We start from the raw sequence: 26,545 nt of genomic DNA on the forward strand, positions 1-26,545 counted from the left end.
CAGTCCTACAACATCCAGAGACTTTAGGTACTCCGGGCGGATCTCATCCACCTCCGGAGCCACTGAGGAGTTAGCAAACAAACTCAGTGACTTTAGCTTGGGTGATAGGCGAGCCAGCCTCTGATTCCCCGGTCTCTGATTCCTCTTCGGAAGACGTGACAGTGGGATTAAGGAGATCCTCAAAGTATTCCTTCGTCAGACATTTCAAACCACTTAAAATAAACTCCCATTCCTATATAAAGAAGGATTTTCTTTTGTAACAAAAATGGCCTTCAGACTTCTTTCAAACCATCCCTTCTCCTGCATCTCACTCTCTTCAAACCAGTACTTTGTGGGTTTTTGATGAAAATGCACAGCTTATTGCAAACCAGAATTTGAGTGCCTTCTGTGTTGATAGAGTCTTTTGTGCAGTGGCTGTTTGGTTCGAATGAGGTACCGTTTTTTCATAGTTTTGGCCGGTGTGCGACTTATACTCCAGAGCAACTTATGTCATATTATTTATTTTCACACTGACAACCACAAGAGGGCGCTCTAGGCTCTAAGAGACGCAGAAGAATAATCTGCACTTCCTCTTCCTCTGGAGTTTGTGGAGTTGTTTAGAAGTGACACAGAGGAAGAAGAATTCAGTGGATTTAGTGATTTGGGGTAAAACTGATGCTTTGGTAAACTTGTTAGCATGTTCTTTATGCTATAGTTATCTGAATAACTGTTAATATGTTACGTTAACATACCAGACACTTACCACAGTTCGTTGTCTGTGCGTCATGTAGCTGAAGGTGTTAGCGTTAGCATACGTCATGTAGCTGAAGGTGTTAGCGTTAGCATACGTCATGTAGCTGAAGGTGTTAGCGTTAGCATACGTCATGTAGCTGAAGGTGTTAGCGTTAGCATACGTCATGTAGCTGAAGGTGTTAGCGTTAGCATACGTACACCTATTCACCATGTTCTCTCATCTCTTATTATTTTTAATTGTATTTGAAGATGAAATGCCTGTTCTTGGATTTTATCAAATAGATTTCCCCCCAAAATGCGACTTGTATATGTTTTCTCTTCTATATAATGCATTTTTTGAAAAATATGGTACTTGGGGGAGTTGGCCAGATCTCAACAGGCCTTAACGACCCAAGTTGTATGTGTCCAGGTCTAAACTAGGACTAAACCAGGATGGACAGGCTGGAGCTGTGGGCAGGACTGACATGTATGATCAAAACAAACAAATACACATGAAATACTAATAAGTTTTTCCAAGAGTATATAGCCAGAGAGAAGCCTAATGTTTTATTTAAGCAACATTTTGGTTCATGTGTTACTTGACTCTGGTTCTGTCCCTCTCAATGTGTGTGTGTGTTTTTTTCCAGCCTGTGTCCGTGGGGGGCCTTCTGGTCAACCTGGTGGGCATCTGTGCCTTCAGCCACGCCCACAGCCACGGAGGGAAAAGCTGCTCGTCACATGACCACGGGCCCTCGCACCACGGCCACTCCCACAGCGAGCACGGACACGGAGGACACGGACACGGTCACGGAGGACACGGACACAGTCATGGAGGGCACGGACACGGAGGACACGGGGGACATGGAAGTCACAGCCATGGAGGACACGCCCACAGCTCTGGAGGGGGCATGAACGCCAACATGAGAGGTGGGTTTAGTGTTATTACATTTGAAAGCACACGTATTATGTATGATTTGTTTTGTTCTTGAGTTTCTTTTTGCATCTCATCTTTTAAAACTTCAAAAAGGGCTCTTGGTCTACAAAAAGCACATGTGACTTCATTCCAGTCAGGCGTTTCCCTCAACAGGAATTGAGTTAGATCTCAGTCTAATGGCTCTGGAGGGAATTACTTGGAGGAGATAAATCAAATCAAGCTGTTTTTTTTTTTAAAGCTCTTTTCATACTTAGAATGTAACACAAAAGGCTTTAAAGTGCATAAAAACATTCCCACATGATCACATCCCACCCGATCAGCCCACAAGCCGCCCATAAACCCACACACATTCAGTCGCATGCGCACACACTCAAATACAAGCGGTTGAGTACAGATGAACCAGTTGAGGATATGTAATCAGAGGAGCCAGGCTGCACCAGGAGCCGCTCACAGCTACAGGACATGAGGTGAGACCGCCAGGGGCCCACGAGCCAGGCCCCCAGCAGCCACAGCCGACCACAGGGCTCCTCAGAGGAAACAATGGGGATCTTAAAAGTGATTAAAAAAAGATACAATTTTAATATGAGTAGAAGATTAACACAAATTGGTTAGAAACTGGGTAAAATTTGAATAAAACCAGGATATAAATGCATAACATACTAAGCCTAAAATAAATGAATAGAATAAATGGTTAAAATGAGTAAATAAGAGGCTCTGAACGGTATTGGTGATGAAACTAGGACATTCTGGTTGGAGGGTTTGTGAGGCTCAGAGCTTACTTTGCAGGATTCATCAGCTCTTTTTAAGTCTATTAGCTAGCTTTAGTTTATTTCCCCATACTTCCAGTAGATGGAGTGCTAACACCAATCCTGTTGAAGGAACGCCCGACTGAGACAAAGTCACGTGTAGTTTTCAGTCAATCCGTTGTTTTAAGTTGTAAACATCTGTTGGTTTCCAAGGCGTTTTCCTCCACGTCCTGGCCGACACTTTGGGCAGCGTGGGCGTCATCATCTCCACCATCCTGATCCGTCAGTTCGGCTGGCTCATCGCTGACCCCATCTGCTCGCTCTTCATCGCCACACTCATCTTCCTCAGTGTGCTGCCTCTGATCAAAGACGCCTGCGAGGTGCTGCTACTGAGGATGCCACATGAGCAGGAGAAGGACCTCAGCACGGCTCTGGAGAAGGTACGCTTCAGGGACATTTTCTTTTTCCTACCAATCTTATCCAAGCAAACATTCCAGATTTTGATCCCAATATAAAGGGCATATAGTATTATTTTATTACTAGAGCATTAGCGGTGACTTTTGTGGATGGACAAGCAGACTTTGGGTGGATGATAATTTAGTGGATAACATTTTCACGCAAAAGGGAAAAAAACATTTACACACAAAGGTCAGTCTTTCCCAGATGAAGGAAAATGCCTATTTTACTTTGTTAAACTACCATGTCATTGTACTTGCTGATGGGACTAAACACAAATGTGAATGTACAGTGTGTTATTATATGACTAATGTCTAATCATTAGAAACGCGAAAAGAGCCTTAGCTACAAACAACAAGAAAGTCACTTGTTGAAACTTGGCACTGCTGTTGCTTCGTACCTCCTCAGATATTTGCAGGTTGTGCCACATGTGCCTCACAGGTTTATTCAGTGTGGTTTGAGGCTGTGTGTCCTCTGAGCATGTGCAGACCTCTAAAACAAGCTGCTGCTCGCTCAGGTTCTAAAAGCTCATGTTGGAGAGCGGAACATGAAAGAGCAAGAGACTGAGCAGCAAAAGAACAAACTTCCTGCAGTACTGCTCTGTGGCCTGTAGAGGCCAATAGTCAACACAGTGACAGCAGAACTAAGGGTAGATAGATGTAGTTGTAACTCGTAACTTTTCTATATCACTGCTTGCCTTGCTTGCCCTGACCGCACGACACTGTCAGAGATGCAAAAGATCCTGATTTAGTCCTGATATTGATACTTGGATGTTGAATATCTGGGGATACCAACCGATACTAGTGCATAAACTCATTCGTGATCTAGGGCAGAGCTTCTCAAAGTGTGGGGCGCGCCTGATTGGGGGGCCGCATAGCCGTGCCAAGGGGGGTACAAGACGTTTATCAAACGTTACGCTACACTCTTGTATTTAGAGGTTATCAGAGGAGAGGGTCAGCCTCTGTTCCCCCCACACACGTCTGTCCCGGGTTTAGAACCAGTCACAGCTTTGGCCTCTCGCGCAATATTCACTCCCTCCTCTGTCCTTCTTCTGTCCTGCTTCTGTCCCTCCTTCCTCTGTCCCTCCTCTGTCCCTCCTCCGTCTCTCCTCTGTCCCTCTATTCCTCCTCTGTCTCTCCTCTGTCCCTCTATTCCTCCTCTGTCTCTCTTCCGTTCCCCCTCTGTTTCTCCTCCGTTCCTCCTCTGTCCCTCCTCCGTCCTTCCTCTGTCCCTCTTCTGTCTCTCCTCCGTCTCTCCTTTGTTTCTCCTCCGTCCCTCCTCTGTTTCTCCTGTCCCTTCTCTGTCCGTCCTCCGTCCCTCCTCTGTCCGTCCTCCGTCCCTCTGTCCATCCTCCGTCCCTCCTCTGTTCGTCCTCCGTCCCTCCTCCGTCCCTCCTCTTTGGTTGTACACCAGGCCTGAGTTGATCCTGTGTCATTTTGTTTCAGATCGAGAAGATTGAGGGCGTGATCTCGTACAGAGACCCTCACTTCTGGAGACACTCGGCCAGCACTCTGGGCGGCACCATCCACCTGCAGGTCCTGCCCGATGTGGTGGAGCAGCGCATCATACAGCAGGTGCTCAGCCGTGTAGGACCTAAAGACACACACACTGGACTATAGACTTGTGTGGGAAATATGAAAGCATAAATATACACGAGCCCCGAACAAGAAACAAGAACACATGAAATTAACTCAAGACGAACAGAAAACTGCATTCACCTAATTTGAATTTAATCCGTTAATCAATTTCATTATTTGAATTTCATCCATTTCCAGTGTTCTTCTTTGTATTTAGTCAAAATTCTTACTCTAAACTTCAAGGTGCCCTTCTTTTCTTCTCTTTTCCACCCAACACGCTGAGACACTGTTCCCTACAGGAGGCACTGCCGCCCTCTGGTCACAGGTGGTACTGCGCCCGTAACATAATAGTTATGTCACCCATAAATTGGACCCGCTCACAAACTTGGAAATGCACACGGCTTGGTTTGAGATTGGACCCCACCCTTGCGAAGAGCAATCTGCCTCCCCCGCCCACCCCGTGACGTAGTCTCAGCGTGGAGACGGTGTATGTACAGCTATGCGCTCCATCGTCTTCTTTATCGTGGCAATAGTGCCAGCACTCAAATGTAACTTTAGTTGTAGGTTCCACCCAACAAGTCTGAAGGTTCACAGCGCAGCAGGCTCTCCTGTCCAACGTGAAACTAACCGCGGTGGCGCTCTTCCGCGTACACGCCGTCTCCGCGTCTCTCACCCCCCCCCCCTTTCCCCCGGGCGCGGGGGGAAGGGGGGGGGGAGGGGGATAAAGTGAGAGCACCTGTTTTTCTGCACATCCGAGGAGGAGGACAAAGACTGTACTCTTGATAAAAACAGCGGGAATCAATAAAAAAAAAAGACACTTTGGGCACATATGAGGCACCGATAGCACTGTAAGAAGGTTAAAGCTCAGAAAAGTCGATTCAGCATGTTTTGGGACCTTTCAATGTGAACAGAAGCAGGCCTGTGACGTCATGAGCTTCAGTGCAGATGTCCTTCTGAAGTCCACAGAGTCCTATGTGTCTCCACCATATTGGAAAACATAATACTGTAAAGTACTGCAATACCGATATTATTGCGTTTATTTGCTCAAATTAGGACCCAAAACGACAACAAAACGTATTTTTTGTTAGCCTTATGTAGGCAATGTTTTTAATTAACAGAGTGGTAAAAGGTAGGACTCTTCTATGAGAATTAGTATCATCATTAATTGTGTTTACTGTGATATAAGCTAAACAGGAAAACATAAGAGGGAAGCTCTTTACACATGCACACCACTAGGAGGCGCAGATGTGCTGTCATGATGTCACTTGTTTCAAAGCACTGCCAGAAACATGGACTTCTGGACCCTGGACCTGCACCTACAATGAACATTTCAGACCCTCCATAGTTTAAGTGGGAAAACTTATATCAATATCGTGTTCAAACACTGCGCAGAACCAAAGCTGCTGAGCGGTGCAGGACTCTGGCCGTGAGGCTGCTGGTGCTGCGTGTCTGTAATCCTCTCTCTCTCTCTGTCTCTGTCTCTGTCTCTGTCTCTGTCTCTGCCCCTCTCTCTGTCTCTGCCCCTCTCTCTGTCTCTGTCTCTGTCTCTGTCTCTGTCTCTGCTCTGCCCCTCTCTCTGTCTCTGCCCCTCTCTCTGTCTCTGTCTCTGTCTCTGTCTCTGTCTCTGTCTCTGCCCCTCTCTCTGTCTCTGTCTCTGTCTCTGTCTCTGCCCCTCTCTCTGTCTCTGTCTCTGCCCCTCTCCCTGTCTCTGTCTCTGCCCCTCTCTCTGTCTCTGTCTCTGCCCCTCTCTCTGTCTCTGTCTCTGCCCCTCTCTCTGTCTCTGTCTCTGCCCCTCTCTCTGTCTCTGTCTCTGCCCCTCTCTCTGTCTCTGTCTCTGTCCCTCTCTCTCTCTCTGCCCCTCTCTCTCTCTCTGCCTCTCTCTCTCTCTCTGCCTCTCTCTCTCTCTCTGCCTCTCTCTCTCTCTCTGCCCCTCTCTCTGTCTCTGTCTCTGCCCCTCTCTCTGTCTCTGTCTCTGTCCCTCTCTCTCTCTCTGCCCCTCTCTCTCTCTCTGCCTCTCTCTCTCTCTCTGCCTCTCTCTCTCTCTCTGCCTCTCTCTCTGCCTCTCTCTCTCTCTGCCTCTCTCTGTCTCTGTCTCTGCCCCTCTCTCTGTCTCTGTCTCTGCCCCTCTCTCTGTCTCTCTCTCTGCCCCTCTCTCTGCCTCTCTCTCTCTCTGCCTCTCTGCCCCTCTCTCTCTCTCTCTCTGCCCCTCTCTCTGCCTCTCTCTCTCTCTCTCTGCTCTCTGCCTCTCTCTCTGCCTCTCTCTCTGCCCCTCTCTGCCTCTCTGCCTCTCTCTCTGCCCCTCTCTGCCTCTCTGCCTCTCTCTCTGCCTCTCTCTCTGCCTCTCTCTCTCTCTCTCTCTCTCTGCCTCTCTCTCTCTCTCTGCCTCTCTCTCTCTCTCTCTCTCTCTCTGCCTCTCTCTCTGCCTCTCTCTCTCTCTCTCTCTCTCTCTCTCTCTCTCTCTCTGCCTCTCTCTCTCTGCCTCTCTCTCTCTGCTCTCTCTCTCTGCCTCTCTGCCTCTCTGCCTCTCTCTCTCTGCCTCTCTCTCTCTCTCTCTCTGCCTCTCTCTCTCTCTCTCTCTCTCTGCCTCTCTCTCTCTCTCTCTGCCTCTCTCTCTCTCTCTCTCTGCCTCTCTCTCTCTCTCTCTCTGCCTCTCTCTCTGCTCTCTCTCTCTCTCTGCCTCTCTCTCTCTCTCTGCCTCTCTCTCTCTCTCTGCACCTCTCTCTCTCTCTGCCTCTCTCTCTCTCCTCTCTCTCTCTGCCTCTCTCTCTCTCTGCTCTCTCTCCTCTCTCTCTCTCTGCTCTCTGCCCCTCTCTCTGTCTCTGTCTCTGCCCCTCTCTCTGTCTCTGTCTCTGCCCCTCTCTCTGTCTCTCTCTCTGCCTCTCTGCCCTCTCTCTGCCTCTCTCTCTCTCTGCCTCTCTGCCCCTCTCTCTCTCTCTCTCTGCCCCTCTCTCTGCCTCTCTCTCTCTCTCTCTGCCTCTCTCTCTGCCTCTCTCTCTGCCCCTCTCTGCCTCTCTGCCCTCTCTCTCTGCCTCTCTCTCTGCCTCTCTCTCTCTCTCTCTCTCTCTGCCTCTCTCTCTCTCTCTGCCTCTCTCTCTCTCTCTCTGCCTCTCTCTCTGCCTCTCTCTCTCTCTCTCTCTCTCTCTCTCTCTCTCTCTCTCTCTCTCTGCCTCTCTCTCTCTGCCTCTCTCTCTCTGCCTCTCTCTCTCTGCCTCTCTCTCTCTGCCTCTCTCTCTCTGCCTCTCTCTCTCTGCCTCTCTCTCTCTGCCTCTCTCTCTCTCTCTCTCTGCCTCTCTCTCTCTCTCTCTCTCTCTCTCTCTCTCTGCCTCTCTCTCTCTCTCTCTCTCTCTCTGCCTCTCTCTCTCTCTCTCTGCCTCTCTCTCTCTCTCTCTCTGCCTCTCTCTCTCTCTCTCTCTGCCTCTCTCTCTGCCTCTCTCTCTCTCTCTCTGCCTCTCTCTCTCTCTCTCTGCCTCTCTCTCTCTCTCTGCCTCTCTCTCTCTCTCTCTCTCTGCCTCTCTCTCTGCCTCTCTCTCTCTGCCTCTCTCTGCCTCTCTCTCTCTCTCTCTCTGCCTCTCTCTCTCTCTCTCTCTCTGCCTCTCTCTCTCTCTCTCTGCCTCTCTCTCTCTCTCTCTCTGCCTCTCTCTCTGCCTCTCTCTCTCTCTCTCTGCCTCTCTCTCTCTCTCTCTCTGCCTCTCTCTCTGCCTCTCTCTCTCTCTCTCTGCCTCTCTCTCTCTCTCTCTGCCTCTCTCTCTCTCTCTGCCTCTCTCTCTCTCTCTGCTCCAGGTGACGTCTGTGCTGAAGGACGCAGGCGTGAACAACCTGTCGGTGCAGGTGGAGAAGGAGGCCTACTTCCAGCACATGTCCGGACTCAGCACGGGCTTCACGGACGTGCTCCACATCACGCAGCAGATGGACTCTATGAAGTACCTGCACGACGGGACCTGCATCATGTGATCTGCACCACGGGACCTGCATCATGTGACCTGCATCATGTGATCAGGAGTTAAAATGCTGTCATCAGAATGGAGGCAAAATGAAGTAGCAGCCCAGAATATATTTTCAATAATTAACTGACATCAGCTCTAAATACTAATGATTTTAAGTATTTATAACTAAAATAAGCAACAATTTTTCATGTTACAAATGTTTGTTGGCTTTTCTGCGGCTGGAAAAAATACAACTTTCTAACCTCAAAATGTGTTAATCATTTTTGGTAAATAGTGTATTTCTGAAAATTAAACGAACTATACTGTGGGCTCAATATTTCTCAATCTTCTTTTAAACAAACGAACGTCGTAAAATACAATAGTAAATGTGTTAAAACAAAGCAATGAGAGGTTTTACTTTGATTAAACCACCTACAGTTTTCATACTTTGTGATATTCTGAGGTTAATCCCAGTTTCTTCATTAAAATCACATGTTCTACTTCACGTTTGCTCCATTCTGGAATTGAAAGTGTTTTATTTGACAGACTTTTCACAGGCGTGTCACTTCTCAGAATTCTGGATCCTGTTTTGTCACATGGCCTTTGCTTTTAAAAACCTAGTTCTTAAAATCAGCCTGCGATGGACCGATGCCAGCGAGAGCGTGATCAGGATCATATGAGCAGGAAATGGACCAAAGAGACTTTCTCACTTTGTTTTACTCTGTACAGTGTGTGAATGTGTTTTAATAAAAATAATTGGATATTTTATTTGGAACGTGGATCAAATATTAGCTCAGTGGTTCCCGAATGCCAACCTAGGGGTGGAGCACAAGGCTGTATGGGGTGAGGGTTGTTTGATTTATACCACTCTCAGATTGAAAATGAACCACTGGTAATATAATGAAAGTTCTAGAGCGCTGTAGTAAACACACAGACATATCAGGGTTTTTGTTTGGTCAGTTTTTATTTTGGCAAAGCGCATTAATCTAATGCATATAAACAGAGCGCCCCTCTGCTGGACGTCTGCTGCACTGCAGAGGTTCAGTTTGTCTTCTGTGGTAGAACAAGCACCTGCCTCACTGTAGTTGTACTGCCGCCATGTTGGCCAATGATGCACACGAATCATTCATAAAATAGTACTATTCTTTGATTGAAATGTACATTTTGGTCTCAGTATTGCAGTGCTGTAATATGTTGCTACTTGTAGCTAGTTGGTATTTGTGAGTGTAAAAATAAATGTAAAGTTTTATAGGGCCCAATCTGTAGCAGGTGGTAATTCAGACTTGTAAACTAAGCTTTGGTTGGTGCAGTCCGGCCCTCATAGTTCTGCTCAAAGTCACACCTGTCCCGGTCTCTCAGGCAGAAAAACTACTCGAGATCATTGGAGTGACCTCTGACATCCAGGTCTTCTACTGCTGCAGAGGAAAAAGAGAGAGAGAGTTGACAAAAATCATAATCTCACTTGCTGAGTGTTGGTTGGTGTAGGAGATGTTCAGTAAATCATAAAGAGATGCGTAGAGTAGCCTAAATGTACACACAAGACTACCATTACCTCCAAATCATTTTACTCAAGTACAAGTACAAAATAGTGGTCCAAGAAATGACGAATGAAGAGTAATTTATAAGTTGATGGACAAAACATTAAAAATTTACACAATCTGGTATTTTCAAAGGACAGACTTTGAGATTTTCCACATTTTGTTTTGTTAAGCCTTTTCCCATTAAATACATTATTTGCCTCAACATTTTACACCAGGAGGCCTGAGATGGAAGTGGGATATTAATTGTCTAATATGTAGAACATTATAGGCGATATTACCAAATGGTACAGCGTAAACATCCTCAGGACATTTACAAATCAAACTTTACAGTAAATCTCTTATGTGGGTAAAGTCTCTTACCCACATAAGAGAAAACTGCATATTTTTTTAGCTGAGTTTTAGCTCTCATCTTGGGAGAGAAAATGTCTCCTGAGAGTTCATTATAATTGAAAGCAGTCATTTTAGGAAAGGTTTATTCCAATTCCAATTTTCCGTGTTCAAAGTGAAGCCCCTCCTTGTGCCAGAGACATCAGAAAATCCCCAAAGTTTGGGAGATGGTGCTATAGTAAAAGCCTCACGGCCGCCATTCCAGTTCACTACAACTGAGACACGCTGCAGGTCTGTCAGAGTGACCATCACATTCTTGGTCTCCCCCGGTTGCTCAGTTTGGTTGGAAGAGTCTTGGTGGTTCCATACTTTTTCCATTTACAGATGATGGAGGCCAGTGTGCTCAGAGAGCTTCAATGACGTGTTTCTGTACTCTTCCCCAGATCCGTGCCATGATACAATCCTGTCTCAGCGGTCAGCAGACAATTCCTTGGACTTCATGGCTTGGTTTGCCCTCTGAACGGGCGTTCAGACCAGCGCGTTAAATTCGCGCCCAACGCAGAATTTGGACACCTGTACATTTGAAGGCAGACGCCTCGGACTCGCGTCCGGGGCGTCCAGGATGTCCAGGACAAGCGTCCAAAAAATCAACTCACTAGCAGATTTGCGTCCAAGGAGTCCAGAGCACATGTGCAGTGGAGTGGATGCTGTGTTTCTCTGTAGCTGTGCGATGGAAGAACAAGTGGAGAAAGTGGCAATGGTGAATTAACTTTACAGAGTCCAAAAACGGAGGCGATGGGCTCCGGGGCCTGTGTGAGACCCGCAGAAACTTCAGAGGTGAGCAGAGTTTAGTCAATATCCTTATTTTCTCTAAGAGCTGCATTTTTTTTGTCATTTCGGGGTTTGTTTTGGGTCTTCTTCCGGGTCGTCACTGGAGCGTCATCTCTGATTGGCTGCTGTGCCGCGTCTGCCGCAGAAAAGTTGAGCTCTGTCCAACTTTTCTGTGTCGGACGCTTTGGACACTTTGGACGCTCTGGACGCTTGTCCAAAGCGTACGGCGCTCAAACGTCCCTGACGCGCCGCGTCCAATGTTCAAAACTGAGGAATCACGCCGCAAAACGAGCGTTTACATAGACTTTGAATTTAAACTGGACGCTTTTGAGGCTTTGGTGTGAACAGGGCTTTTTAAACTGTGGGAGCTCATATAGACAACTGAGTTTACCACAAGTGGACTTCAGTCAAGTTTTAGAATCATCTCAAAGATGATCCGTGGAAAAACTATGAACCTGAGACCAATTTTAGTGTCATGGTAAACTCTGTGAATACTTATGTGACTAAAGCTGTAACATAACAAATTGTGGAAAAAGTGACTTTCCGGATGCACAGTACGATTTACTCTCAATATATTTTTATAATTATGACTTAGTTTGGTGGTACAGAACCTGTTGTCAATATTGAGCATAGTTATTTATCTGTGAATTTTGCAGTTTTTGAGGACAATTTGAAAAATAAAACTTTAAAATTAGGGTAAATATTTGTTTTCATAATTCAGAAAAGCAAAGTCCTGACAGACGCGGGTTACGTGTTCTCTGCTTCATTAGGACCACAAATATACCATTATATGTTAATTTAAACACTTATTTATGTATGATTTTTACTGCTCTATTTTTTATTCTATCATTAGTTTCTATTCAAACATTGCTCTTTCCTCACTTACGGCTGCTGTTCTCTCTAGACTATGTGTGATAACGCAATGCTGCCCAGGTCCAACCAGGAAGTACAATTACAAAACGTTCTGAAATATAATCATGTTTAGTACATTTGAGTGAAATGTGTTGTCTAACCTGTCATTTGCATTTTCATAATGAAAGGGGAAATGGCCAAACACAGGGTGAAACAAACCACTTGTGTTACCTGTCCGGGCAGTGGCTGAGCAGGGGCCACTCTCCAGCTTGATGTCGTCGATGGCGATGTCGCTGCGGACAGAAGATCCTCGCGTGGCCTCAAACACAATCTGCACAAGCACACACACGTTTATCAGTCAGGCCACAGAAAAGAGACTTTAAAGCAGCTCTGCTCGTGTAAAAGTCTCTCCATGGCCAAGCACCAAAGTACATCTTGGACATGTTTGTGCCATATGAACCATCTCGCACTCTGAGCTGAGGTCAGGACTAAACATGGAGCTCATGATCATAAAGATAAAGAGTTTTTTGTCTTTTACCTACACACTGTTAATGAGAACTTCTGTATTAACAGTTGTTTTATGTCCATAGTAGCTGGTGTGCAACAGGGTGAGATCCTGGAGACAGGGGCACGTTACCTGATGCCGTCTGTCGCTTTGGTACTGCAGCGCTGCCCTAAGCCAGCCCATGCTCCGCTCACCCTCGCTCTCCCACAGCCTGCGCACGTCTCCGCCCTCGTCCACGTGCACGCTCAGCCGCCCCGTGCCAGAGCCGTACATGTGGAAGTAAAAGATGAGGCACTGTGGCCCCCGGGAGCCCCGCAGGGAGGGTGAGCGCAGCCGGGCGCTCTGTCCTGGCAGCAGCGGCGACGCCTCCAGGTGCACGTAGTATCCTGGAAACAAATATGGTAAAAGGTTAAGTGTTCAGAATCAGAAAAGGTTTATTGTCATTGTCAATGAACAAAATTCACAAACATAGGAACTTGTCCTGGTGATTCGATGCAACACAAAACAATAAAACAATGAACAATGAATAAGTCATAACAATAAGATATGAGATAAAAATGAGAAATAGGCTTAATATGTACACAAATTGACAGTTGTACAGATATACATACGTAGTGCAGAAAGTGAACAGTGCAGTGAGTGATTAAATTATGATTAAAGTGACAGTGTTAATGAAGTGTTCATGAGTCCAACGGCAGAGGGAAAGAAACTGATCTTGTGGCGGGAGGTTCTGGTCCAGATGGACCGTAGCCTCCTACCTGAGGGGAGTGGCCTCCTGCCTGAGGGGAGTGGCCTCCTGCCTGAGGGGAGTGGCTCAAATAGTCCCACGTCCCAGGGTGAGAAGGGTCGGCTGTGATCCGACCTGCTCGTCCCAAAGCCCTGGAGACGTACAGGTTCTGCAGAGATGAAAGTCCGCAGCCGATCACCTTCTCAGCAGAGCGCACAATGCACTGTAGTCTCTGTTTGTCCCTGGCTGTGGCTCCAGCGTAGCACACGGTGATGGAGGAGGTGATGGAGGAGGTGAGGATGGACTCAATGATGGCTGTGTAGAACTGCACCATCACCTGCGCCGGCAGCTTGGCTTTTCTCAGCTGCCGCAGGAAGAACATCCTCTGCTGGGCCTTCTTGACGAGGAGCTGATGGTGGGGCCCCACTTGAGGTCCTGGTGATGATGATGCAGAGGAAGAGGAGGGAGTCCTCAAACTTGATTAGTTTTATGGAGTCGTGGCTGGAGGTGCAGCAATTTGTGTACAAGGAGAAGAGCAGAGGAGAAAGTACACAGCCCTGTGGAGTTCCTGTGCTGATAGTCTGTGTCTGAGACATTCTTCCCCAGCCGCACACACCGCCTCCATCAGGCCTCCTGCAGGTGGAGTCAGGCACGTTGAGCTTGGAGAGCTTGTCCTGGAGCAGAGCAGGAGGATGGTGTTGAATGCAGAGCTGAAGTCCACAAACAGGATCCAGGCATAGGGTCCTGGTGAGTCCAGATGCTGCAGGTAGAGTGCCAGGTTGATGGTGTCGTCCACAAACCTGTTGGCTCTTAGGTGAACTGCAGGGGGTCCAGCAGGGGGAGATGAAAGACTTGAGGTGGGGAAGGACCAGGCGCTCAAATGACTTCATCACTACAGAAATCAGCGCCACAGGTCTGTAGTCATTAAGTCCAGTGATCCGGGCCTTCTTGGGGACAGGGACAATAATGGACGACTTGAAGAAGTCTGGGACATGGCATGACTCCAGGGAGATGTTAAAAATGCCAGTGAAGACAGGGGCCAGCTCGCCTGCACAGTGTCTTATGGTGGCCGAAGTGACACCGTCTGGCCCAGCAGCTTTTCAAGGGTTGGATTTACGAAATAGTCTGCACACATCCTGCTCCTGAACTCTGAGAGGGGCGGGGAGGTGGGGGGACCGGGGTTGGGTTGGCAGAGGTGGCCACAGTGGGGCAGGGAGTTGAGTTGCTGGGCCAGTTTTCTGTCGTCTGCAGATGGGGGGCTCTGGCTTGTAGTTGGTGAGAAGCCGGAGCCCACTCCACACAGAGGCGGGGTTGTTGTTGGAGAACTGCTGCTTCAGACGCGTATTGTGCTGAGATCTAGCTCTCGACACCTCCCTGCTAAATCCATACTTTGCCATCTATGTAGCGCTCTCTATCACCACGCTGCCTCCTTCTGCTGTCTCAACTGCCTCAGTTTGGGTGTGAACCAGGGTTTGTCATTGTTGAAAATGACTTTAGTGTGTGATGGTATAATGCTGTCCTCACAGAATCTAATGTATGACGTCACAGTGTCCGTGTCCTCATCCAAACTGTCTGTGGCAGCTCTGAAAAGCTCCCAGTCTGTGATGTCCAAACAAGCACATAGCTCCTCCACTGCCTCGTTGGTCCACCTCTTGGAAGTCCTCACTACAGGTTTGGAGAGCTTCAGCCTCTGTCTGTGAGTGGGGATCAGGTGAACCATGACGTGGTCTGAAGATCGTGGCCCGGGCCACGGCGCAGAAGGCGTTGCTGACTGTTGTGTAGCAGTGATCCAGCGTGTTCTGCTCTCTGGTCAGGACTTTAATAAACTGTCTGTACTTCAGTAGTTCATGTCTGAGGTTCCCCTTGTTAAAATTGCCCATAATAATACACAAGGAGTCCGGGAAGGTCCGTTCTACAACGTAAACTCACGTGGAGGGTAGAATGGTTTGCAGTTGATGAAAAGATATTCGAGATCAGGAGAGCAGTGTTTGGAGAACACCGTCACAGTGTTTGGAGACATTCACATCACAGGACGGTACAAAAGCTGAGGAGAACATGCATCCTTCTTCGTCCTCACGGCCATTTAGGCCTTTGACACCCAGTCCCACCTTCAATACTTCATATTTAAAACCTACCCTTACAAGCCTTATTTTAAGAGTTACTTGCAGACCGCCCGTTACTCAATAAAGTGCACTGCAGTGCGTATTTGCTAATCTAAAGTATATACAAACAGAAAGTAAAATAAGAAGTTTAGAATCAAATTAAAAATCCTACTCCGAACTTACAAAGCCATAAATGACATGGCCCCATCCTACTTCAAAGATGCTATAGAACCAGATCATCCAAACAGAGCTCTTTTCTCTCAAAATGCTGGCCTTCTGGTGGTCCCAAGAGTCTCTAAAAGCACAGTAGGAGGTAGAGCCTTCTGGTGGTCCCAAGAGTCTCTAAAAGTACAGTAGGAGGTAGAGCCTTCTGGTGGTCCCAAGAGTCTCTAAAAGTACAGTAGGAGGTAGAGCCTTCTGGTGGTCCCAAGAGTCTCTAAAAGTACAGTAGGAGGTAGAGCCTTCTGGTGGTCCCAAGAGTCTCTAAAAGCACAGTAGGAGGTAGAGCCTTCTGGTGGTCCCAAGAGTCTCTAAAAGTACAGTAGGAGGTAGAGCCTTCTGGTGGTCCCAAGAGTCTCTAAAAGTACAGTAGGAGGTAGAGCCTTCTGCTGGTCCCAAGAGTCTCTAAAAGCACAGTAGGAGGTAGAGCTCCTGTGTGATGGAATCAGCTTCTGTCCATGTTAAAGAGGCCGACACAGTCTCTTCATTTAAGTCCAGGCTTAAAATGTTCCTCTTTGAAATGGCTTATGGTCAGGCCAGTTAGGAACAGAAATTAAACTCACAGCTAGCAATGCTATAATAAAGATTTATATAAAAATAAAATCAATAATATCATATATATATATATATATATATATATCATACATGTTTTACATGTAGTGTGTTCTTTACTGTTCACATGATTGACCGTTTCAGATGTTGCTGTACCAGTGATGACTGAACCTAAGATGGCACAATCCTTGTGTGTGCGTACGTGAGTGTACGCGTGTGTGAGTGTGTGCGTGTGTGAGTGAGTGGGTGTGTGTGTGAGTGTGTGCGTGTGTGAGTGTGTGCGTGTGTGAGTGAGTGGGTGTGTGTGTGTGTGAGTGTGTGTGTGAGTGAGTGTGTGTGTGTGAGTGTGTGAGTGAGTGTGTGTGTGTGAGTGAGTGTGTGTGCAAGTGTGTGAGTGTGTGTGTGAGTGAGTGTGTGTGTGTGTGTGTGAGTGTGTGTGTGAGTGAGTGTGTGTGTGTGAGTGTGTGCGTGTGTGAGTGAGTGTGTGTGCAAGTGTGTGAGTGAGTGTCTGTGCGCGAGTGTGTGCGAGTGTCTGCATGCGTGAGTGTGTGCGTGTGCGAGTGTGTGCGAGGGTCTGCGTGCCCGAGTGTGTGCATGCGCAAGTGTGTGCGCGAGTGTGTGCGTGTGCGAGTGTGTGCGTGAGTGTGTGCGTGTGCGAGTGTGTGCGAGTGTCTGCGTGCCCGAGTGTGTGCATGCGCAAGTGTGTGCGTGCGCGAGTGTGTGCGTGAGTGTGTACGTGCGCGAGTGTGTATGTGCACAAGTGTGTGCGTGCGCAAGTGTGTGCGTGCAAGTGTGTGCGTGCGCGAGTGAGTGCGCGAGTGTGTGCGTGTGTGCACGAGTGTGTGCGTGCGCAAGTGTGTGCGTGCAAGTGTGTGCGTGCGCAAGTGTGTGCGTGCAAGTGTGTGTGTGCGCGAGTGTGTGTGCGAGTGCGTGCGCGAGTGCCTGCGTGCCCGAGTGTGTGTTTGTGCGTGTGTGTGCGTGTGTGTGCGAGTGTGTGCGCGAGTGCCTGCGTGCCCGAGTGTGTGCGTGAGTGTGTGCGTGAGTGTGTGCAAGTGTGTGCGTGCGCGAGTGTGTGCGTGCACGAGTGTGTGCGTGCCCGAGTGTGTATTTGTGCGTGTGTGTGCACGAGTGTGTGCGTGCCCGAGTGTGTGCATGCCCGAGTGTGTTCGTGCCCGAGTGTGTGCATGCCCGAGTGTGTGTGTGCCCGAGTGTGTGTGTGCGTGCCCGAGTGTGTGTGTGCCCGAGTGTGTGTGTGCGTGCCCGAGTGTGTATTTGTGCGTGTGTGTGCACGAGTGTGTGCGTGCCCGAGTGTGTGCATGCCCGAGTGTGTTCGTGCCCGAGTGTGTGCATGCCCGAGTGTGTGTGTGCCCGAGTGTGTGTGTGCGTGCCCGAGTGTGTGTGTGCCCGAGTGTGTGTGTGCGTGCCCGAGTGTGTATTTGTGCGTGTGTGTGCACGAGTGTGTGCGTGCCCGAGTGTGTGCATGCCCGAGTGTGTTCGTGCCCGAGTGTGTGCATGCCCGAGTGTGTGTGTGCCCGAGTGTGTGTGTGCGTGCCCGAGTGTGTGTGTGCCCGAGTGTGTGTGTGCGTGCCCGAGTGTGTGCGTGCCCGAGTGGGTGCGTGCCCGAGTGGGTGCGTGCGCGAGTGTGTGCGTGAGTACCCAGGCCTGTGGTGTGGTCCCCTCGGGGCCCGGTGTAGGAGGTCGGAGTGGGTCCTCTTCTGCGGTTCCAGTCTGCATCATCACTGTGTCTATCCTGGGAGTAACCGCAGAACCCCAACTCAAAGTCACACTGAGCGGGCCCCAACAGCAGGCCTGCAACGGGGTAGAGAGGTCAACAGGTCAACAGGTATTTAACTATTTAGGTAATTTATCAAAATTAGTAACTATACTCAATGTCTGCTATGACATATATAAATACAAATAGTATATAAACATTACGTTTTCAGGGGTGAAGAAAACATGAAATCAGAATAAGCTCCTTACTTTGGGTTGCCAGATTCTATGGCTGGAATCGATTTGCACTCAACCCAAAAGGGTTCTCTCTGTATCTGGTGTGACTGACGAGTGTCATGACTCCTGACATGTTTCGGCTGAAGTAAAGCAGAAGTCCTGCCGCCGAAACATGTCAGGTAAATGAGCTCACGTCTTAGTTAAGAGAAGGAGAACGTACCTGTGCCAAGCTCACATTGTCCCAGGTCCAAGCTGATGTCGTCAAGGGCAACGGAGCCACAGTCCCACAGGCTCCTGCACACACTCACAAACACCACCTGCAACACACACACACACACACACACACACGCACACACACACACACACACACACGCGTTTACAGGTTTCATGGGGACATAATTACAATGGTTGTTATGGGTGACTCTAAATCTTGTTGTTGAAGTTGATTCCATCCGTCATTTGTCCTGGAGTGATTCTTGGTTTCAAAGGTAATCAACTGGACAATGTTTTAAAAATCAAGATGTTTTGACTTCCATCTGAAAGTCATTTTCAATCTGAAGGTGCTGGTCTGAGTGACTTTTCAGACTCAGGCCTTGCCCTCAATGAGGTAGAAAAACCCATCTAGACGGCCCTTTCAGTCTGTGGATGCCCTATATGGGCTCAAGAAAGCAAAAAGAGCACAAAAAGAACATAAGGGAAACAGAACAAGTTGCTGTCCCTTCAGAGCCAGGACCAGTCAACACATTAAGATAGAAACAATGTAGTTTATTCAAACCAGTGCATTGCATAGTTGAGCCACCGTATTAAAACTGTATCAACAACAGAAACATGTCTTAGGCTCTTTACAAACAGACGGGTCCAGAAGGATTTCAGCCGGCCAAACGTCTGCTTGTTTGTAAAATAAGGCTGAGAAGAAGCCAGTTTTGAACAAGCATTGGTCGTTGTATTTTTTGAGATTTTTTTGTGGGCCTAATTTAATAGTTTGGCTACTTTACTTTTGGGGGGATTTAACAGAAGGCCAAAAGTTATTTTTTGGATGGAACAGTCGCATCCGGTGTGGATTGGCATCAGAATGAATAAACATCCTGGTGCGACATGCATAAAACATGCTCTGACAAATAATATACACTTTATATGGTTTAAAATCATGTCAGATTTTTAGCATCTCTGAGCTTTTATGTGTTTGTTCTGGTAAAGTTAGATTTGTTTGGGCCCCGGTCCTAAAGCCACGCTTTGTTCCGGCAATGCAGACTTTCCAAATGAAGCACTGGTGGAGACAACTTCAGACCGTCCCGATCCTCTCCAAAGGGAACCAGTGGAAACATGGCGATCCCGCCGGTATTCCACCAACAGCACAGTCACATCGGCACGTTTGGTGATGAACAACAGTGATGTGTTTGGATGGAGCAGATACCTTGGAGGGGCTGCTGGTAGTGAAGCTGACATCTCCTTGGATCCAGATGCCTCTGGACTTCTCTCCCTGAGTCCAGATCTTCTGCTGGACCAGGCCCTGCTGCAGGTACACGCTCAGAGCCTGCTCCGTCTGGCTAAAACCTGAGCAAAAACTCATAAATGACCATTTGTGGCTTGCTGCAGTTTTGAACAAGAAGTCACTTGACCTGTTTCTATTATTCATTTATTAATATTTCTTTTTAATATATTATTATCATCATTAATAAATGACATCCCTAAAGAGACAACCATGAATGAATAATAGTTCCCAGCACATGCTGGAGAACCCGGTATAAGTACAGAGTCTCGTACCTCGGAGGGAGAAGTAGAACCTCAGGCAGAACTCGGTGTTGGTGGGCAGACTGGGACCCACCAGGCGACTCACGTACCCAGAGCGAGGACCCAGCTGAGAGTGAGCCAAGAGGAACGAGCCTGCGCACAACAACCACCAGCATGACAGCCACTTTGGTACCAAGAAAAGGTTTGGAGAACTGGGCCAAAAATACCGAAGTAAAAGTAGCACAGATCTACTGAAGTAAAAGTATTAGTTTTAAAAAATGTACTTTAATAGTAAAATGTTTTGAGTAAAATGCTCACAGACTTTAGGAGCTGTTAAATGTAGTGATTTTGATTTTGTGCTGTCAATGAGAGACATTATTTATATATTTTTGCATTAGTCAAAGTGAAAAACATACATGAAAGCGTTCATATATACACATACATTATTTATCATACGCTGCGGAGTTCACAATGTTCAAAAGGAGTAGGAGGAAGTTTAATTCTTAATATTTCTGGATAATTGTATGTATGTGTTTTTATTTGGTCAAAGTTGAGGCTTGAACTGGCTGAACAGGCTCAATAACCCCTCAAACCACATGAAAAGTACTTCTACTTTTCAGGTCCAAAATATTGTGACCTTGAAAGTGCAGATACCAGCTCTCAAATGTAATAAAAGTAAAAATAGCCGCTGTAAAAAGCAGAACTTTGGGGGAAAAATCAGACTTTGACTTGCCGTCTTCATCTAAATAATAAACTATTTATCTCTTCAAACTTAAGAACGAGCCATGTGAGTCTTTCGAGTTTCGGACACTTTGGAATGAGAACTGATTGGCTCTTTATGAATATCACACTACTTCAGGCCAAAAAATGGATGCATGTCAATACTAGTGACGAGGTAAATACATTTGTTCTTTATATTGTAGAGTTCAAGTCTCTTACTCGAGTGAAACTGTTGCTTCCTCGTCCCACGTTCAAAGCTGCATGTTGACAAGATGAAATGATTTGAACATTTGTGTTTCTTGCACCTCTCGTTCAGATAATGATTTAGTTTTTCCCATTTTTGTGTCTCTCCTTTGAAAAGAATCAGATTATTTCATGTTTTGTAATTACTTTAACAACTCAGATACAGTTACTTTTACTTGAGCAGTAAGTTGTAGTTCTAAATGTATGATTCAAATTGTTAAATAGAATGATTAGAAATGAAGGTTTTGTGATTTCTGTCATGTCTTTGTGATTTTAATGCATCTTTTTTTCCTGTCGTGTGAAGCACTTTGAATTGTGTACGAATTATGCTCTACAAATAATCTGGCCTTGATACATTTGAAGTATTCAGTATTCATTTAGGTTACTTTTACTTGAATACATTTCTGGCTGTTGCAACCACCTCTGCAAAACTTCAAAACAATATAAGTCGTACAAAGTAGAGGTCCATAAAGAGTCTCAGTAATAATAATGTTCTGTCAGCACCGAGTTCCTGCTGGTTCTGTTCTGCACGTGCCTCTCTGCACTGCTGCTCTTTAATGGTTCTGTTTGTTTGTCACTATAATGAAACTCATGCTTCCTTTTAACACATTCTACAGCTGCAAACTGTGCGATCTGATGCTAATAACCGGCATGTTGGAATTATCCTGCCATATATGACATTTTTACACTTTTAATACTTGCTTGCAACTGCCTTGAATACTTTATGATCTTAACATGATCGTGTATATTATTTTATTGTTATATGTTTAACTAGTTGCACTTTTCCCTCTGTGCACCAGGCAACGGACGGGAGAGGAAAACGCTATGCTACGTCTAGCATGTGCAGTTTCTGTTGGTCAATTTGCACTCGGATAAAAAAATAAATGAACACACATTTAAACAGACAGAACTAATTTGGGGAAAATACTACTCGGGTAAAATTGGAATTAGAGTAATTAGAATGGAAAACAGAAAATTATAAAGCATAAAATCTGGTCTTTTCAAAAGGAGAGACACAAAAATGACGGAGCAGTGCAAGAAACACAACATAAACTGATTTAACCATGTGCAATATCGTCATATTCATGTGCATATAACTGATGAGAATAGAGTGTTTATTTTACCATATTATTATTATATATTATTTTGTCTTACGCTACGCAGTTTTTATTTTATTTTATCTTTATCTTTATTTTTCCTGTTTCTTATTAGGAAATGAGGGGTTTTGTCTATAGGAGTTTTTGTTTATAAGAGTTTTGTTTATAAGAGTTCCTCTATTAAGAGTGTGTGTGTGAGCCAAGTTTAGTTATATATTTATGTTAATTTGGAAAACTTGATATTTTGTTATAGATGTGTAAATTTATGTTTTGCTAATGAATATTTTTGGTTGTTTGGAAAGGCTAGATTATTCGATTACATTTGTTATATTTGTAACATTTATTAGTGGTAATTAGCCTGCCCTGGTGTGGTTGGGTTCCTGTCGCTTTAAGAGGGACAGCGCTCAGGGGGCGTGGCCAGGTACACACGCAAACTAAGGACACAGAGACGGAGGACACAGAGACGGAGGACACAGAGACGGAGGACACAGAGACGGAGGACACAGAGACGGAGGACACAGAGACGGAGGACACAGAGACGGAGGAGACATATGGTTTTCTTACCGTAGCGTTTTGTTTTTGAGAATAGCCATCTTTGGATTTCCCCTGTAATTTTTGTTCTCATTGTGGAATAAATGCTCAGAACGATTTTTACACCGGAGTACGTGGGGTTATTGCTCATCTACAAGTGCACGAGTAACACCATTGGCAATCAGGACCTCAGCACCCACAGTGTGTTTTAAACCTCCTATAAGTTATCTGTCCTTTTCCTCTGTATCTACTTGCGTTGCAACAATGAAATTTCCCCATGTGTGGACAATCTTATCTTATCAACATAAAGCTTCTGTAGATTTACACAGTGAGAAGAGGAACCAACCCTTTCACTCAAGTAAGAGACAGTTAAACTCACTGTCAAATAAATTACTCAAGTAGTAAAAGTGTCATTTGAGAAGTATAATCTTATTAAAAAGTAAATGTATTGCAGACAATGGAACTGAGTGCTGTCACCTTTATATTTATCATTACGTGTTTCCCGGTGGAGAGGAGTAAAAGCAGCTCCTCTACAGTGAGCGTCCCCTCACTGCCTCACTAATATGTATCATTAATATGTATGTGTCAATCACATACATATGCGAGTTATAGGCCAATTTATGAATGAATGCTGCAGTTTCTAAACATCTGAACACACTTTCACAACTTTTTCATCTCTGGAGTGTAGATTCTCTGGCCGCTCTCCTGTTCCACTTCAAACAAAGACATGTGCAGGACGTCCCTTGTGGATCATTAAGAGCGAGAGGAGAATTTCACAAAGGTTATATTGTTCAAAACCGGGAATCTGCACTTCAGCAGCCAAACTGAACATAGTTGTCCTAAAGCTTCTCCAAGTGTGACGGTCCATCCCAACCTAATCCGCCCAGATTGAGAAAGATTGATTTTATCTATAGTAGTTAAAAAAATCCATTAAAAGGTCTTGTATGGCTATGGCAACACTGTCCTGAACAATCTGCCTGTTAAGACCTATTGAGGTCTGGCCACCTCCAACTCAGAGCTCATCAAGTGCCTCATAAGCATTTGACTGGTTAATTTCTGCATAAAAAGGGTTTAGTTTCCTAACAAAAATGACCTCCTTCTCTCCTCTTTCAAACCTCCCAAAACATGTGCTTTGTGTCTTTTAGGTGAAGACACAAACCAGAACCCGAGAGTCTTCTGTGTTCATACATTTTTTGTGCAGAGGCAGTTTTAGTCTCACCAATGGAGTTCTCATTGCCTCCTTTTTCACTACAATTAATATAATAAACTACAGTGAGCGTCTTGTCTTGAATCCGTTTTAGCGTGTTGACCAGTTTTGTACACATTCCAGACACATAAGTGATAGAAACTTGATGTTGTGTTTTTGGGCCCTTTTATTTTTGTTAATGGACTGAGAGGGCATTCTGGACGTGTTGTGCTTCCTTTGCAAGCATTTAAGTTCATTCGAGGAAGTCAGGTTAAAGTGTATGAACTTCAAAAACCCTGAGGTCAACTTTTGGAATGACCGCCCGCTCACGTCAGGTACTCAAACATGTCTGAATGAAAAAACAACACAGCTCCAGGTATGTTTTGATGAGGCGTATCAACTAGAAAAGAGGCAGAGCAAACACAGGGTGGATAGAAGCAGTGGCCTGTAGTACCTGCCCCGGTGGTGTGGTCTCCGTTCCTGAAGATGTTTGGTTTGACAGTTAGTCTCCTCCAGGGGGCGCTGTGGCCCTGGCCGTATCCACACAGTCCCTTCTCAAAGTCGCAGCTGCCCAGAGACGGGTCAAAGGTCGGCTCTGGAGAGAAGGGGACACAAGGCGGTTTATGCTCACTCTCAAACAAATACACGAGTTGTGAGGAGAAGTTTATGATAAGAATAAACATGAACAAAAGCGCTCCAAGACAAACTGGTCTGATGGGTCAGTGCCAGTCTAAACGTGGCTCTAGACACTGGGGCTGGAGGAAAAGAGGAGGCTGAGTAGGTTGATGGTTCTGCTGCGGTGGAGACGTGGAGGAGGATTTGGGGAGTAAGTACAGTTTAATGGCTTGAGAGCGGATTGATTGAGAGGTAAAGGTGGCAGGCTGTGCCTACAGTGGGCGTAGTGTCTCACCTGTGTCTGCGCTGCAGAACTGTGGAGAAAAGGAAATGTCGTCCACAGCCACATGGCCTCCTCTGGGACTACTGAAGGCCACTTCAAACACCACCTACACACATGCACACAACACACACTAACATATGCAATATTTAGTTTTAACAGTAAGATTAACCATCCATCTCAGTTACTCAGGTATTCTAAACTTTTAGATGTTTTAATGTATGTATGAGTCCCCCCAGAAGAGTTGGAGGAAGTGTCCAGGGAGAAGGAAGCCTGGGAGTCCCTGCTTAGACTGCTGCCCCTGCCACCCGGCCCCGGATAAGTGGAAGAAGATGGATGGATGAGTCTAATATCTGAACAAATTTTTCACCTCACCTGTACAGAATAGGGGGCCTTGAGGTCCACCTGTACGGGCTCCCACTCGCCGGGCTCCTGGCTCTCTGGTGCGGCCCTCCACAGCTCTTGGTACTGTCCCAGGCGGTCCCGTGTGTACACTGAGAATAGGTTTCCCCGGGCCTCACTGCGCTGATACTGGAAGCTCAAGCAGCCCGACATGGGCGCTGTGGTCATGGGGGAAACCAACTTAGCCACTTCCTGGAAGGTGACGGCATGGACAGAGTCCACGTGCATGAAGTGTCCTGCAGCACACAGAGGACACGCTCACCTGTACTTTCAGTGGTTCTGATATTTTGTATCAAGGCACGCCGTGATTGAACAATAAAAACTAAGTACAAGCGAGCCCGTTTTCCTCTCACTTCTGCTGCTGAAGCTTGGCTGGAAGTCACTGTGTTGACTATTGGCCTCTACAGGCCACAGAGCAGTACTGCAGGAAGCTTGGATGTTCTTTGTCCGCAGCTGCTCAGTCTCTCATCTTGAACATTTTCTGCTCTCCAACATGAGCTTTTAGAACCTGAGCGAGCAGCAGCTTGTCTTAGAGATCTGCACATGCTCAGAGGACACACAGCCTCAAACCACGCTGAATAAACCTGTGAGGGGATCTTTGCACATGTGGCACAACCTGCGGATATCCGAGGAGGTACGAAGCAACAGCAACGTCAATCTTTTAGAGAAAAAACTTTGTGTGTACCTATTAGTTAGAAATAAAGGCAGTAATTTTATAACTAATGTCTGCTAATGTCTGCTTACCCATCCATAAGAATCACTGCACGCAACCCGGGCTCATTAAATCCTCAGTTCTGTTCCATCAACATGGCGAACCAGTTGCTCTGAGTTGCCATAGCATGAAACACTCAGGTACAAATTGTCAAATTTATTTTAGTTCTCTATTTTTGTCCGACTACAGTTAGAAAATGACTTTTGAGTCAAGTGCGCTTGACAATTTTGATGACCAGCCAAGTTCTGGCAGTTGCCTCCTTCATCACGTCTGTCCTCTTCTTCTTATATGTCTCTCACTCCGTGTAGAGTCGAAATGCCTTACATCCACCTGTGATCGGACAGTTCTCATTACATGCAAAGAGTGTGTTACAGCTTTACTTTTACGTGCAGCAGGCTCAGCTCCACACACAGAAAAAGACAAGACCTTGAGGCTTCTGCACATCGAGAAAAGTGTGAGACTTCACAATCTGGACAACTTTTCCCTCTGTCCGTGGTGCAAACAGGAAAGGAATGGGAAGCGAACGGAAGAGGAGGGGGAGCCGTGTCCATCCTCTGATCAGAACTGAAAACCTCATTGTGACAAATCCAACTATTCTCCGTACGCTCTGCTCTCGTTTAGTCAGATCAGATTTTGAGCTCCTTGTAAGTGGTGTTGTTTTGACCATTGATGTGGCTTTCCTAGATTCAGTGAGAGCGTGCACAAATCACAGCTCAAACCTCAGGCCTGAGTTAGCATTGGTCAGACTCAGAGATGTCAGATACGCATGATATCACAACATTTGTCATATTAGCAGTGCAGGGTAGTTGTATGAAGTTGTATGAATGTCAATGGTGAATAATGAAATTGTCTCCTGTAAGAAATCACATCTAAGATGTGAAAAAGCTGCTACAGTTTATAATATATAATATAATATATATATATATATATATATATATATATATATATATATATATTATATATATTATATATATATATTATATATTATATATATATATATTATAATATATATAGCTCAAATACAAAAGTTTACAACTCTGCTAAACAGTAGAGACAACAGAGTTGTAGACATAAATCA

General features: G+C 46.1%; 2 protein-coding genes across 3 annotated transcripts in view; one reads left to right on the forward strand and one right to left on the reverse strand.

The window, feature by feature from the left end:
• The window catches only part of slc30a5 (solute carrier family 30 member 5), a 20,744-nt gene extending 11,629 nt beyond the window's left edge, over positions 1-9,115 (forward strand). Inside the window, exons 14-17 of the mRNA XM_072453477.1 lie at positions 1,359-1,638; positions 2,605-2,831; positions 4,293-4,421; positions 8,205-9,115. Coding sequence (XP_072309578.1) covers positions 1,359-1,638; positions 2,605-2,831; positions 4,293-4,421; positions 8,205-8,375 — 807 coding nt within the window. The 3' untranslated portion in view covers positions 8,376-9,115. The remainder of the gene's footprint in view (positions 1-1,358; positions 1,639-2,604; positions 2,832-4,292; positions 4,422-8,204) is intronic.
• A 184-nt stretch (positions 9,116-9,299) lies between these two features.
• The window catches only part of LOC140367861 (MAM domain-containing protein 2-like), a 49,379-nt gene continuing 32,133 nt past the window's right edge, over positions 9,300-26,545 (reverse strand). The window contains exons 6-15 of one of the 2 annotated variants that reach the window (XM_072454597.1): positions 24,729-24,991; positions 24,369-24,462; positions 23,913-24,053; positions 19,715-19,834; positions 19,365-19,504; positions 18,171-18,267; positions 17,660-17,812; positions 12,536-12,789; positions 12,144-12,229; positions 9,300-9,761 (exon numbers count right to left, since the gene is read on the reverse strand). In XM_072454597.1, the coding sequence (XP_072310698.1) occupies positions 9,716-9,761; positions 12,144-12,229; positions 12,536-12,789; positions 17,660-17,812; positions 18,171-18,267; positions 19,365-19,504; positions 19,715-19,834; positions 23,913-24,053; positions 24,369-24,462; positions 24,729-24,991 (1,394 nt within the window). In that variant the 3' untranslated portion in view covers positions 9,300-9,715. Of the gene's footprint in view, positions 9,763-12,129; positions 12,230-12,535; positions 12,790-17,659; positions 17,813-18,170; positions 18,268-19,364; positions 19,505-19,714; positions 19,835-23,912; positions 24,054-24,368; positions 24,463-24,728; positions 24,992-26,545 lie in introns of both variants that reach the window. The other variant, XM_072454596.1, reaches the window with a different exon arrangement.

This window comes from Eucyclogobius newberryi, unplaced genomic scaffold, assembly GCF_026437365.1.
Source record: "Eucyclogobius newberryi isolate DKJ021-1_F unplaced genomic scaffold, fEucNew1.0.hap1 SCAF_2, whole genome shotgun sequence".
Taxonomy (NCBI): Eukaryota; Metazoa; Chordata; class Actinopteri; order Gobiiformes; family Gobiidae; genus Eucyclogobius; species Eucyclogobius newberryi.